The following is a 15,181-nucleotide window of genomic DNA, read 5'->3' as shown; positions in this document are numbered from 1 at the left end:
TAAAAGACACTCTGGAGTGTGGTACTGTGGGAAGATTTATACCTAAGGTATAAACTTAGGTTGATAAACTAAGGAAGCTTTCAAATGTCTGAAACAGCAACTATTTAATGTTTCACAGGTGCCAGGACAGAACTGGAACAAGTTTTCAAGATGAAGCAAGTTTCATAAGTGAATGGAAAACACACAGGATATAGGACAAAGCTAAGCTCTTTGAAAACTAAAACCATGTTCAGTTACAAGACTCAAAATAATAGCTACAGGATATGTTAAGAACAAAACATAATGAAGTGTTGGCAACTCTTTACATACCTAACATTGCTTATCTCAGACCACACTTGTTTTGCTCCAAGTTTCAAAGTTTAAAATAAAATAATTTAGTAAAAAACATGGATATGACCAGTTCAGCATTTACAGAAAAACTAATAGGAAGAGTTTGGCTGTCACAAATGATCACTATGCTCCAAACAGGTGACTCTTTTAAAAAAAGAGTTCAGTGGCAGCACTTGGGGAATATTGCTACATTGGAAATTGCACGGGAGCAGACTATACTATATTATATGCTGCAGCAAAATTGCCTCTGATATGCAGGCTAGCTCACATCTAGAGCTAACTGGTACCTCTAACAATACTATATTCTATGCAATTTGCTTTTGACCATTAAAAAAATAGTTAGAAGTGTTCTATTTGTTGCATCAACTTACCTCATTACACCCTTGCAGCAGATCAGAACCAAGCAGCTGGTGCATCTAACAGAAGGAGCAGGCACCATTTCTTGGGTTTTTGCTGTTGAAGTACCAATGGCTCAGGAGATTGGGTGACTACAGTACCATAATTGAGACATGGTGTACTTTCAACACCCATGAACAGAGGATTAAGTTTGACAAGTGATATGTTTCAAGTTTTTTTCATTTATAAGAAGTCCCCCTCATATAACCTTCTAGTACAACCACAGCCACTGAAAAAAGTAAGTTACAAGTTCTCCATAGAAACACAAGTTTTTAGAAAATACTGCATACACAACATGAACAGATGCCTTCCATGGGCTTCTAAAGAGGTGACATACTTGGAAAATCACTACACAAATAAAAGATCACAAATGGTTTCTATTTTAAGGCAACCTTGCGTTGTGCCATTACAAGTGCATTTTGCCTCACATGCTGCAGAGGATGTACAGGTATTCCCGTTTGAGGTGTCAACATTTGGAATCTGTCAGTATACAAATTACTTGAATCACGTTTCTTTTTTTTAAGGCCTCATCTACTGTTTTTGGTTTGTTTTAAATACAAGTATTGCATTTTACTCAAAAATCAAAGTGGAAAGTACAAGAAATGTAGTGAAAATTTCCTTGCATTTGCCTAAACAGAGCAAAAAGCTAACCTGGTGTGTCACGGAGTTGAGAGAACAGCTTTGCTAGTTCTTCAGTGGTTTCCAGCTACACAAGAATTCCTAGCAAGTTAGACAGCTGTGCTAGATGACCACAAACATCAGCCCAGTTTCCACAGGCTGTCCTTTTTACTAGCGTCTGTAAGAAGTTCATTAAAAGCAAGGTCTCACTTGTAGGAGATAGATGCATATTATTAAATACACCTGAGATGAAGCAATCACGTTTTCAGTAAAAACAGACAAAGTTTCAGATATAAGGATTTATAAAGAGCCTAAGGCTCATTCTGTGAACTGTACTGAAATGACAGAACAGTTCTTTACACAGCTTCACCTAGTAAAAAGAGATTTTATTCCAGTAAGGCATTAAGATAGTTCACTCTTTCTGAGCCTTTCTACCATGTTGTTAAACTTTTACACTTCTATCTCCCATTCTCATTTCCTATTCCTGCACACCTCCAGTCTCTGCTCCAGTCTTCACTGGCAGAATGCAGTCAGGGATAGTTTACAGGCTGCTTGCAAATACAGGTTCATAACCAAGACTGGGTATGTCCAACAGTGCTTTTACACAGCTGAAGGATCCTTAGCAGGAGGATGTGAAAACCACTGAGAACAGTAATTGGCATCTCGTTGTATCGATGGCATCACAGAGACTACCGAGTTTCTACATTCACATTTTAGTCCAAAACTGCAGAAGACATACAGTAAATAACTATTCAAATACTTATTATTCCTTCAGATACACTCACTTCTATAGTTATCAAGTGTAACATTTCACCAGATACAAAGCTTCAATCTAGGCTCTAATAAATCCTCATACGCTGTGCTAGCCAAGCTTCTTCTGTCCTTTTCAGATGAAATCGAGTTACTTGCACAACTCGTTAGAAGATGAAGTGTCTAAGACACATGGCTTCTCATGGTCCCAATCTTAGCAGATTTTAATGCCACTGATGCAATATTCTGGAGAATTGAGTACGTCTCAGTTTTGGTTTTAGTCGGACTTGTCCTTTTTCTTTCCTGTTAAAGGCACTTTACTTGCAACAGCAGATCCTACAGCTGTAACGCCTCCAGCTACAGCAGAAACACTTCCTTTCACTAGACCTACTCCCACGGAAGGCACAGATGTGACTGCTGTTTTGGTAATTTCCAAGCTCTTCCCTCCAATCCAAGCAACACCCCCAATCGTGGCACCAACAGCTCCCTTTGTGACACTGAAGAGGCCACCAGTCACACGAGAAAGCATGCCAGCCTGCTGCTGCGGGTGGTCTTTGAGTGACCCTAAGGGAAGAAACAACAAGAAAATCAATCTCAGCACCAGAATTTAAGCATTTTCTAAAAAAACATTACTCAAAAGTATTTTCTTTTCTAGCCTAACAGCCATTGCACACAGTCTATACTTACCTTGCAGGTCGCTTTTCTTGGATGCTCATACAACACCTAGTTCCAATTAACAAACAAGAGGGAAACCAAGAAAAGAGCAAGTGGAACCACAGTGGGCAGAGCTAGGGAATAAACAGACATGAAATAAAGAGGTAAGGGAGTCAGGAGCAGAAATAAGATGCTTGGAGGACAACTGCTCAAGGAGGCAGCAGGAAAGAAAAACCAGCTGTAGATGCACGGGAGACCTCTGTCTAGCCATGCCAACACAGTGACTTTCCACTGCAACATGCCTTAGGAGAACCAGCAGAACAGGTCTGTCCCCAGCTCCCTCACTGCCCACAACTTGCATCCAGAGCACAGATTCCAAGAATCATGTTCCAGCACCCATATACTACAAGATGAAAACTAGGGCGAGCAATTTTCCATGCACTGCCAATGCATTTGTGATAATGCCAGGACTCGGAATTCATTAAAAAACTGTAAAGGTCAGAGTTCCTATGTGCATACCTGGAATAATTCAAGCAAAAGATGCCACTTAAATGAGAGAATTTCCTACAAAGTTGACAAGAAGGGAAAATAAGGATATGGAATAGTGAAGCCCAAAGGAGTTGAAAATACCAAGTCCTTCCAGCTTACACTGGTCTCCTATTTAAGAAATTGATATAGATAATAGAAACTGAAAACATAAACGACAGCCTTTTACTTAAAGCCACGTTCTGCCCTTCCTGGTTCATTCTAGGCCAGCTTTCAACATGGACATCTCCAGCAAAAATGCACTGCCAACAAACACACAGAGAGCAGAATTTCTTTTTACATACAGAAATCCTTTAAAGCATCACACTCGGAAACATGCAGAGTCTGCTATAAAATCCAATGTCTTGGATTAATCACTAGAGGATTCTTGTGATGAGACTAATAGAACTTGTAACAAATTTGGTCAGAAACTGTTTCACTTCACTTAACAGGTTTGCTATCACTAAAATAAGTGTGAAGTTTCATCCCACTGAATTTTAAGATCTGATGTCACTGAATCAGAACTGATGTAAGCAAGAATATCCATCATAACTAACTTTAATAAAAGATACAAACAAACGTAATCTTTATGTGGGGTTTTTTTTTTACCTTACTTCAGGTAGTCCTTTGATATCTACTCTATTTCACAGGTGTAAATACAGAACATGATGGTGTAGAAATAACTTCTGGTAATGGCTGGCACATTCTATTTCCATCCTGTTTGCATTGTCTATGAGGTCTAACAAACACCCAGTGCTGTGAAGTTTTATTGCCAGTTGATTTCTATTGTAGGACACACATCCCTGGTCTCCTTTTCTCTAAAGAGTATGTTTCCAAAGAGTACCAGATCATGCCTAAATCTGAGGAGATTGACTCAGTCACTTAGACATGGTGCTGATAACACCAAGGTTGTGAGCTGATCCCCATGTGTACCCTCCACTTAAGAGCTGGGCTTGATGATCCTTGTGGGTGCTTTCCAACTCAGAATATTCTGTGATTTATGGAGCACTGAGAAAATGACACAAGTTCCCTATCCAGGAGTTGGCTCTACCAGGCTATTTTGCAGCCAGCTTCCCACTGAAAGGAATCCAAGAATAAACAAGAGTTTAAATGAACTTAGGTTGCAAAGGTTGGCTCCACTTGCAAGACAGAAAATACAGCATTAGAATAGCACTACTCATGAAAAGCAGGAGCACAAAAGCTTCTTCTATGCATCCTTTAAAACTTGTTGAACATGATTTGAACACACTACAACTATTTCTATCTTTAGGGAAAAAATTGCAAATTGGTTTTGGAACTGAGCCTTTCCTTTAAGGAGTATTTTGGCAGCCTGTTCAGAGAGGTGATCTTGCCAGCATTGATCTGGTATCCTTCCATCCACATTTGGCCGTCTTTCTGTGATGGTGTAGGTTTATCATATATAGGGCCTGGCAGAACATTCAAAATGGGGTTATTTTTCAAGGGTATTACAATATTTTAACTAAACTTGTAAGGCTTGAAGCATGCACGTGAAATAGAATCAAAAGGAAAAAGCCTCTTCAAGGATGGAGTTCACATTAAGATAAGCTGTGCTTCATTCTACTCCCTCTAACTTTCATACACCAACTTTCTCCATCTATTTAGACTTCATATTCAAACTAGTTATTGTCATACTGAAAGAAAACAATGTGCAGAAGAAAATAAGTCTTAGCTGCTCACAGATTTTTAAGTAAAACTTTGGAATAACCAGTGATAATCAAATTCTGCTGGTATGCTCTGAATCTGGAAAACCTAGTGAATACTCTAGGAAGATAAAAAAATACCCACTTGTTTCATTGCCTTACTCAATAAAGAATAGGTTCTAGTTTTCACACCACTGTTCACTTTCTATGCATGATGTTTAATATGTATAAAACACAATTAAATCTTTAAGGTAAAAAACCCCCTAACAACTAAGCAAGCAAAACCCAGCCTTAAAATTTAGACTTGAAGATAACACATTAAGGTGTAGCTTCCAATCAGGCATTTGCTATCAGCAATGCTTCTGGGATCTTAACACCAAAAGACCAAGGTTTTTGTTCTCACACCATGCTACTATAACAAGTATAATCGAGATGAAGAATTACTATTCCATGAAAACCTATTTTTCCCTTTCCTCTCATTTTCTTCTACTTGTGTTTCTTGCCTAATAGCTGTTAAGAATAGAGTGAGCTACTCCAGTGCTTTCTGCTACTGTTCGTGGATAATACTGTTGTTCAAATGAAGTAAATTGTTCAGTTATACAACATATAAAAGCTGAGGTGAAAAAAAAAAAACAGACCAACAAACAGAACTTTTAAAGGCCATTATAAACTGAAGAGCAATGAACCGAGAGGAATCATGACTCACCGACCTCTACATCCAACACATTTGGTTTTAAAGCAAGAGCAGACAGAACACAGACAACCTGTGTGCCAAGAATTGCTTTTGATCTAGTATGTTTCCAGTCACATTATGCAAACACAACTCTGTTCAATCCTGCTCGTCCACAGCTTGGAAGAAACTGCTCATCTGCAACTGCATTTCCTCTGCAGATCTAATAGCAAATTTAATATTCAGTTGGTATTCAGACCATGATGTCACTGCATTAACAAAGTCAAGTGTGTGGTTGTTTTTATGAAACTATGAGATTGTGAACAGTTGGAATCACTTTTAATTGTATGGTGGAAAACAGTCTCCAGAAGCAGTAATGAAATTCTGTATTTTTTTAAACACATCTTGCATAAAAGTCACATGCACTATGAATACAGCAATGTGTCAAAAAATGAAGCTGGGCTCTTTCTGTCTCATATAATGAATAGCAGAAATAAATACCCATTAAACCAATTCATATCTCTGGAAACTAATCTGCAAATTAAGTCCTTCAGTAACTGCCCATCTTCTCAATAATTTATAGGTACAGTTGTTTACTCAGTTATATTCAGTGGCCTTTTTGTAATCAGGATAATGCAGAAGTGAACAATAACCCAGGCCCATCTAATCTCAGGTTGGTAATTTCAGTTTGTTTACTGTTACGTAAAAGAAAGTTAAAAGTGTTCAGCTTGCAGATCCATTTTTTAAAGAGAGAACTGACCTGCTGATTAATTTACTTCATATCATGAAAACTAATACATACCTTCTGGTGGTTCATCATGAAGGTATGATGGGACTTCCTGTTGATTTTTGTCCATTTGGTTCATTATTGCCTAAAAAAAGAAATTCACATGTGCTATACATCTCTTTTGGCAAAGCATAAATGTAATCCATGAATCCAAAATTCAAGTATTTTAAGTTTCACAAAGAGAACTTTTTCATTATTAGATAAGCTAGCGGGTCCTGTCAAATTGCTACTTTATTATCAGACTGTGCTTTTGCATTCTTCAACTAGACTCAGTAAAGGAGTTCTCCATCACATCAGTAGGCTTGGTGGAGCTGCCACACCACACCAAGTGCACCTCAAAGCTAAAAATCAGTCAGGAAGACAACAAGTAGGAAAACAAAACCAGCTACTGCCATATAACAGCTTATGTTTAAGTACTGAAAAAGAAAAGCCTAGTGATCATAGAGGTGGTGGCCACTAGAGAAACAACAGCAGCATGCCTGTGAGATCTGCAGGTACCTGGAAAGCTGTTTAAAAAAACAAGTCCTTGCAGCATAATTTGAACAAATGCCATGAAAACAAGATGGAAGAACTGCAACAGAAGCACATGATTTATCTTGTCACAGAGCTGCATATAGGGCGCAGTGATGACAGCAGAACTAGATTGTTCCAGCTCTACCCAATCTTCCAACAGAAACATTTCAGGGAAGATTTCTTTACATCAGAAGCTATTTCCTAGAGCAGTTCTAGAGCAGCAGTCCCTGACAGGCAAAGCATAGAAGAAAGCTCAGCTTTCTCCCAGCAGCTCTGCTTTACAGAATTTTTCCTCTGGTGGGGAAGAAAGTAATAACCAGTCCAGGTTTCCTTCCTGCTTTCCTCCCCCACCAAAGCATGCCTTGATATTAAGTCCTGCCTCCTCCCCTGAGTTCTCATGCTAATCTTGCTTTCCCTCCTCAGCAAGCACCAAGGACACAAAAAGGAAAAACAAGTCACATTACACCAGTCAGCATCCTTCTCTCTTTCTGCCAGCGGTTCTTAGTACCCTTCCCTCTGCACAAGTTTTTAAATAATTTAATTTCTTCCAGGAGTCAACAAGCACCACAAAAATAATTCCTGGTTCTCTTGCCATGCCCAAATCTCTCTGTACATGCTCTGGGTGAGAAAGCAGTGGCTGGGATCTGAAGAAGGAATGTGGAGGCAGAACCAGGTGGGAAGACTCATCTGGAAAATGAACTAAAACCCTCACAGTATTATTATGAAATTAAAACATCATGATAAAAACTGGCACCCACATACTAAATCATGGCTCTTTGGATGAGAAACAAGCCTAAATTGAGTAATAAAGAGTTAGCCCAATCAGCACTAAGGCTGTCAGTTCAGAGCTCAAAAAAACACAGGTACCTTTATACAAGAAGCTGAACAAGAAAGCAAAAACAACCTACTGCCAGGATGTCAAATTTGACAGAAATGCTGAACAAGTGCCACTCAAAAGCCAGAAATCCAAACATGCTAGCTAAGAAATAGGAAAGTATCATATGATATCCCAAGTTGAGAGGAAACCACAAGGATCATCAAGTCCAACTCCTGGCCCTGCACAGCACAGCCCCAAGAATTACACCATGCACCTGAGAGCATTGTCTAAATGCTTCTTGAACTCTGTCAGGCTGGTGCTGTGACCACTTCCCTGGGGAGCTGTTCCAGTGCCCAACCACACTCTGGGGGAGCCTTTTCCTAATACCCACCCTAAACTTCCCTTGACACAGCTTTAGGCCATTCCCTTGGGTCCTGTCACTGGTCACCAGAAAGAAGAGATCAGTGCCTGCTCCTCCTCTTCCCCTTGTGAGGAGGTTGTAGAGTAGCAACACAACAAGTTGGAAGATTAAAACACGAGGGCTAAAAGACAACTTTTAGAAGTATCAATTACAGAATTTGTTATTTTATTTAATCACAAATATGGGTAAGAAAATTTTAAAAAATGAACCTGACCAATCACAGGGAGTAAATGAGGACAATCAGGTTCTAAGAAAAGACCCAGTGCAGATACTACATGACTTCTTTGCATTCACCTGACACAAGCTGGAAGACATACAAGGTTATCACCCTCACTATGTGAAATTCCATGTAGGTTTGTCGCTTTTTTCCAACTTGAAATAATATAAAGCACTGTAAAAAAAATTAGACAGAAGAAACTGACAGGCCTGACATTATTCAATCAAAATATCTGTATCAAGATGAAGCAAATATGTTCCTAATTAACATATGGCCATTTTGGTCATGAAGATGATTACCAGGAACGTGGAAGGAGTTTAACCACTGCCTTAGGGAAAGTCCTAAAAAGAGTAAAATAAAAGTCAGAACCTAGCAAGTCTTAATTCAAACAAAGGAATGAAAAACAGCTGAAGAATGAACTGAAGAACAGAATGATCAAAACAGTTTTAAAGCAGACCCAATGGGGAAAAATGAGTAAAGCCAGAGGTAAATTATTTTTCTATCAAGAACTACCTCCATGAATTTATTTGTATCTAGAGAGCATGTAACTCCTAAAAGAACATGAGATGAAATTGCTTGTTTGAGCTTCCAAAATGTTTCTGTCAACAATTCCACATAAGAGATTCAGAAAAATTATCTAATCTTAAAAGGACAGAGAATACACTGCCAGGGATTATCAAGTTAGAGGGGAGCTGGAGTAAGTTACCAGTTTTAGACACAGGTAGAACACTAGAAACCATCACGAGACTTCACACAAAATTTAGTATTTCTGCTGTTAAGAAGGTATTGGGTAAAACAACATTAACAGCAGACACAGCTCAGAGGAAGCCCCTGGAATTTGCTGTACAAGATGCAATACCAGTATTTAATTAAGACAGTACCTGTCCAATAGAAAGAGATAGACCAGCAAAAAGAGAGGTAAGGATTGCTTTCATAACTTTCCACAGTTTAGTTTAGACTGTTAGGTTTGGTTTCAGTTCCTGCAAAGCTAAATGAGCAAAGCAATGTAATGGCAGGGGAATTTCACAGCAGAATTTCTAGTCTAGTCAAAAAGTATACTGAATATAAAAATATATTGAGTATAAAAAGAAAAAAAAAATAGCAGCACATATAAAATCACAGCACTATATAAAAAGTGGTTCAGATTGGCCAGTCCTTCCCATTACCTTTCCTAGAACCTCAAGGTCACATATATATAATTTACATGCACTGGTTTAACACAATTGCAACAGAAATACTTCACTCACTTGCAACTAGACAGATCCCAGTGGTCTTTCTTCAGGCACTGGCAACTTGCTGCTACCAAGCCCCAGAAGTCAACAGAGAACTACCACACCTGAGAACAGCAGCTAAGGCAAGTTGGTCACAGTCCACCACTCTTGGTGGAATTGAATTTGTTCCACGCAGAAGGGAGCTTCAGGGGTTTAGCAGATCAGAAAGTAGAAAACTACTGTTTGATGGGTGCTTCTACAGGTGCCTGGAAGCATTCCAGGGATGCTAAGTGTGTGGTTGGACTGGATGATCCTGATCATCTCTTCCAGCCTTGATGATTCTATGATGCTGCAAGAGATGTGCCCAACCAGCCTGCACTAGATTTTACTCACTATGCTGTGATATCAGCGCAAGCGAAAACAGAATCACATCACTGTCGGAAAAGGCTCACAGCCTGACCTGAAACACAACTTAGCACACAAGATCTCACAAAGCGCAATTCAGGTACTTTTGTTTTTCTGTAGAAGCTCTCCAGGGAATCTCAGAATCAAGACCAAGATCCAGCAAAGGACTTCTACAGAAAATTTTCAAATATCTGCATTACAGTTTGCATTACGCATCCTTGTATCAAATTTAATACGTCAGAAGAGCTGAAGGACTGAAAAGCGATGCAAAAATCCTGTGTACTGAACAGGGTGCAGCATATCTGGTGAACAGGATATGCACAGGAGCATGTTTTAAACCTGGCTCCCTTCCAGAGATTTAAGATGAGTATTTCTATTGACTGCAGGTCAAAGGCCTGGAATAATTGCTTGGCGGCAGATTACTTCATCCAGTCTTGAGAACAAGAGGGCAGGAATACAACTTTTTTCTTCAAAAACTGGAGATAGAAAAACAAAAACCACTCACTACATTTTGCATAATACCATGGAGGTAAAAGCACTCAAGGCCTCCTTTGTCCATTAAGATCTAAGCTTGTATGTCCTGCTTTGCACCAGAGGTCCCTGGACACCAGACTGCCGTGTATCCTAAGGGAGGATCCTGTTCAAGCCTCCCCCTGAAGATGTGTCCCCAGAAAGCAGAGAAAACAAAGTTCATGAGAGCCAACAGAGATTACAACTCAGCTGAAATCAAAGGCAGTGACCCAGAGATGCAAGTGTAAGACTTTTGTGCAGCGTTAAGTCATTCAGATACACTATAGGTTAAGAAACTTTGGAAACTTTGAAGCTGCAGATTCAAAGTCCCCACTGTGCACTGAATCATTATTCACAATAATTACCAGTACTGCAGGCGTACGCAACAAGGCAAATACTTATCAGAAACCTGAACTTTGGAACTCTTCTCATAAATTCTCAGAATTTTCTTCAAAGTACAATAAGACTGGCCAAAGAAAAAGGGAAGAAGAAAGCAAGCAAAGAGATCTTTTTTTTGCATTTTCATCCTGTGATGCCAAATTCACTTGTGTCACTGCAGAAAAGCCTCCAGCTTCATTTAACATCTTCATTAAATGATGACATGGAATGAAGCAGGATCTCCACGAGGCCCAGCAAAACTCATAGGGACATTCATGAAGCAGAAATTTATTATATCACTGACACACTCCAGTTTCCTTCTTCATCTGTCTTTTCTCATGTCAAGAAATGGAAGCAAATCCAGATCTTAAAAGAAATTTCAAACAGGGATAAATGTAAACTACTTCTTGGGTTTTTTCCTCCTGCGTGCTTATGAAGATGCTATTCATTCAAGAGATAAGGGATAACTTATATTTCTTAACAATACATTAAAATAAATTGTAGCCTTCATACAAAAAAAAAAAAATAAAGATGGAAGTCACTCAACCGATTTTAAAGAAAACTTACTTCCATATTTTCAGAATATGAAATACATAGAAAGCTTAAATGTTTTACACTGTTGTACAAAAAAGAAATTGCTTATTAGAGGGTTTTTAATTCAAGAGCTATTTGTAACATTAATAATTTTATAAGATCCTGAATGAAAGAAGCTCTAGAAGTAACGACACAGCTACACGTACATTACATTCACATCAAAGCTGATTGAAATAAAACTTACCAAATATATTTCTTGAATATATTGTGAATATTTCTAGTTAGTTGTTTCCACAAAAGTATTCTGCATACACCTATGAGAAAGACAGAAGGTTAATGACATCTTAGGGAACAGTGACTGTCACATACCTGCCATGGGTTTACATTGGGAATTGGGAATACAAATCCCCACAGTATGGAAGAAGCACACCTGGTACGGCCTTAAGATGCCACATTTTGAGAGATTTATGTCACCAAAACACCAATTCCTTCTGGGCAATGAAGATTTTACTTGTTCCATGTGCTGCCATGAGGATTGCTATGAAGCACGACAATCCTTGTTAAGACACAAACGCTCCTTAATGAGCCTGCAGTTCTTGGACAGTAATTTGTGTAAAGTTTTAGCCCTTCAATTGAGAAGTGGGCTCTAACCATTACAGACGTGTGTAACTTCCCAAGTTTCAGCGGATGCTCTTGGTGTCTTTCTGCCTTTACAGACAAAAAGCCCTTCTGTCTCAGCAGAGCAAACCTGGTCCAAGCAGCAGCCAGTGAAAACTGGCTTGTTTCAATGCTACTACTAATACTAGATATTTGTGGCAGCAATGAAACGACCCAAGGATGGGGCCAATTTCAGCTGGCAGCTTAATGCTGCTCTAGACGGCTGCAGCAGCAGCCAGTGCTGGAACTTCCACCTGACAGAGCTGCAAACAAATCCATCGCCCTGTCTTGTTCCTTCTGGCTACCAGCTATGCAGGTAGAAAGCCTGGCTACAGATCTGATGGAAAATAAACAACCCTTGACACATGCACAGCTCTTCTTCCCCTCTTCCAGCAGCTGCAGCAGATTTCTGAATGAACTTGATGTATTTCATGTACATGGAAAAAAAAATATTTTTAGGTATGATAGTTTAGGAAAGAAATTTTTGGAAGACCAACAGTGCTCTGCTCTCCAAATTAAACAAGGAAATAAGCATGAAGCCAAAAAAGGTAATCCCACCTATGGCTGCTCTTCAGGGTACTGCTTCAAGCTGCACAAACCCTTCACTATCAGCTTTGCTGCCTTACTCCTTGGATTAGGGCTTGTAACATGTCACAAGCAATTGTGCTCAGTGCTCTTAGTTCTCGCACACACCTCAGAACACAGCCAACATGGAAATGTGTGTTTCAATCTGTTACTACATGGGAGAGTTGACTGAGCTTCTGCAAGAAATGTTAGTGCTAACAGCACTGAAGTACAAAAACAAATCCAGGCATGTAGCTAAAAACCAAGAGCATAGCTAATATTTCAGTAAGCCTTCAGATTAAAACCCAAGTTTCAAAATTCAGATTTATATACAAAATAAGACTGGATTGGAAGCAAACATGCCACAAAAAAAGGTGGATTTTCAAGTAAAGACCACAAGAAGTTGATCGGAAGTTTTCAGGTGTGAACTACAACTTACTTCCAAGCCTACAGCAGGATGGGCTACAACTTCCTCCAAAGGAAGTTGCCATAAGTAAAGTATGTAACAGGCTCACAGTATGCAGGATACTGAACACAGCTGGGAAGGTAATGCAACGTATCTGTATTAAAAACCAAACACACACCACAATTAAAAGCAAAAGATAAATATAATATCTCCTACAAAAAAACCCCTAAACTCTGCCCAGGACATTACTATTATATCTACCATGGATAGAGAACCCACCATTTCTCCATCACTGTAGACTAGAAAATAGATCAGGCTCCAGAAGAAGCTTTACGGAACACCTGATGTCAACAATCAAGTTTTCTCTGATGCAATGATTTACAAGACATAAAATCAAAGGTGGCATGAACCAGAATTTCCCTTTTCTAGTTCTCCAAAACTAGTTCCTAAGAAGTACATGGTTAATTCCAGTAAGGTGCATGGCACAGCTTCAGAAAGACCATGAAAACTCGATTTTACCAGTTTTGTCATCCTCTGCCTAGCTCAGTTTTCAGAAGAGCTTTCCCCACTTCTTTTAATACTTTCCTAATGCCTGTCTCAGACCTGCTTTTCCAGAAGACCCTCAAAGACAAAACCTGTCCGTGCCTAACAGCCAGCCATAAAGCAGTTTCTGAACTTTCCACCTCGGTTAATGAACTAATCCTTTCCCTAGCATCCACCACCTGTTTGTTGGCTCCTACCTGACATTTAGACCTGGTCACTTGCTGGACAAGGACCAATTTTCAGTCTGCATTTTTGTAGTGCTGTCCATTTCTAAACTGATGAGGCAATACTAACTTTTCTGAATATTTAACCACATCTTAACAGAAAGCTTTACATAATATCCTGGGTAATATTTACTGAGCAGTCTTAAAACTGATGCGCATACAAAATCAGCACTTACATGCTATATTAAGCAATCTTGTACGTACCCCTCCAGCTGTACTCATTTTCACCCCAACTCATTCAGAGTTGTCATTTTCACCCCAATTAAATGAGCAGAAGGAAGCATTTAATTGCATCCACAGAAGCTGTCTCTGCAGTTCACACAATGACCAGAACCAGGCATACGGCTAAAACAACTTGCCTTGACTTCCAGGCCACACCATATAAACGCCTAGGCTAGGTGGATGTGGAAAGCTAAGCTGGTCCCAAACAGCTCACAAAAAAACTCTTCATATCCTAGTCCATTAAGCTGGACTCTGGAGACGTGGATGAAACAAAGAGCATGTTACTACAGCAAACATTTAAACTGCAAAGTTTAAAAAGAAGAAAACACAAAACAAAGCTTCTCCTGGGTCGGAGAAACTCACGAGGGAGAACAAGACCATCAAGGAGCCAGGCCGAAGCGAGCACGAATCCCTCCTAGATTGGGGGTGGGACCGCCTCCTCCAAGGGCATCCGGCTCAGGGAGGATGGCAGCGGTAGGGCAGAAGAACCCACCTTGCCCTCGGTCCCGCACCCGAGGAGCCGCCCCCGCTTACCCTCGGGCGGCCGAAGCCCCGCAGTCCCCGCCGCGTCCTCCCCTCACAGCTACCTGCGTGCCCGGCGGAGCTCCGGAGGCGGCCCGCCAGCGACCCCCGCCCATATCCCCGGCCGGGCCGGCGCGGGCACCGCCGGTATCTCGGCGCAGGGCGGCGGCACTGACGTGGCAGCCAAGGCCGCGGCGGAGCCGCTACGCCCGGCCCGGCCCTCCCGCCCCGCGGCGCCGCGGCAGGAAGCACAAAGGCGGCCGGGCTGTGCCCGCGCCGGGGGCAGGTGGCGGCGGCTCCGCATCCCTGACCCGCCTCGCCCGCCGGCGGCTCCGCCGGGCGCTCTCCCGCCTCCTCCCTTCGAAGTTCCCCATCCTCCGCGGGGAGGCAGGGAGGGCGCTCTGGGGCTGCCCGGCTGGCGGCGGGGCCGGGGGGCAGCGGCCGCTCATCGCTCCTTCACTCCCTCACTCACCTCACGACTCGCTCGGCCCGCCCGGGCTGCGCTCAGACTTTACTCCTCCGGCCGTCCCCGCTGCCGACGTGGCGCCCGCCGCCGCCCGCCCTGCCGGCGCCCGCAGACCCCGCCCCAGCGCCCGGCGCGGCCCCTCGACGGCCGGGGGGCGCCGCCGCTCCCGCCCCCTGCCCG

General features: G+C 41.4%; 1 protein-coding gene across 8 annotated transcripts in view; it reads right to left on the bottom strand.

The window, feature by feature from the left end:
- Nucleotides 1–85: 85 nt before the first annotated feature.
- TMEM263 (transmembrane protein 263) overlaps nucleotides 86–15,181 on the bottom strand; it is a 32,265-nt gene continuing 17,169 nt past the window's right edge. The window contains exons 1-5 of one of the 8 annotated variants that reach the window (XM_086887257.1): nucleotides 14,377–14,486; nucleotides 14,151–14,265; nucleotides 11,642–11,711; nucleotides 6,407–6,476; nucleotides 86–2,658 (exon numbers count right to left, since the gene is read on the bottom strand). In XM_086887257.1, the coding sequence (XP_086743383.1) occupies nucleotides 2,372–2,658; nucleotides 6,407–6,470 (351 nt within the window). In that variant the 5' untranslated portion in view covers nucleotides 6,471–6,476; nucleotides 11,642–11,711; nucleotides 14,151–14,265; nucleotides 14,377–14,486 and the 3' untranslated portion in view covers nucleotides 86–2,371. Of the gene's footprint in view, nucleotides 2,659–6,406; nucleotides 6,477–6,889; nucleotides 6,909–10,894; nucleotides 11,230–11,641; nucleotides 11,712–13,057; nucleotides 13,143–14,150; nucleotides 14,266–14,376; nucleotides 14,487–14,547; nucleotides 14,709–15,007; nucleotides 15,125–15,181 lie in introns of those variants that run through there. The other 7 variants (XM_086887255.1, XM_023936421.2, XM_023936439.2 and 4 more) reach the window with 7 other exon arrangements.

This window comes from Cyanistes caeruleus, chromosome 4 (assembly GCF_971803275.1).
Source record: "Cyanistes caeruleus chromosome 4, bCyaCae1.hap1.1, whole genome shotgun sequence".
In the NCBI taxonomy this organism is placed as follows: Eukaryota; Metazoa; Chordata; class Aves; order Passeriformes; family Paridae; genus Cyanistes; species Cyanistes caeruleus.
Note: the sequence above shows the minus strand (reverse complement) of the source record. Positions and strands in the feature narration are given on the sequence as shown.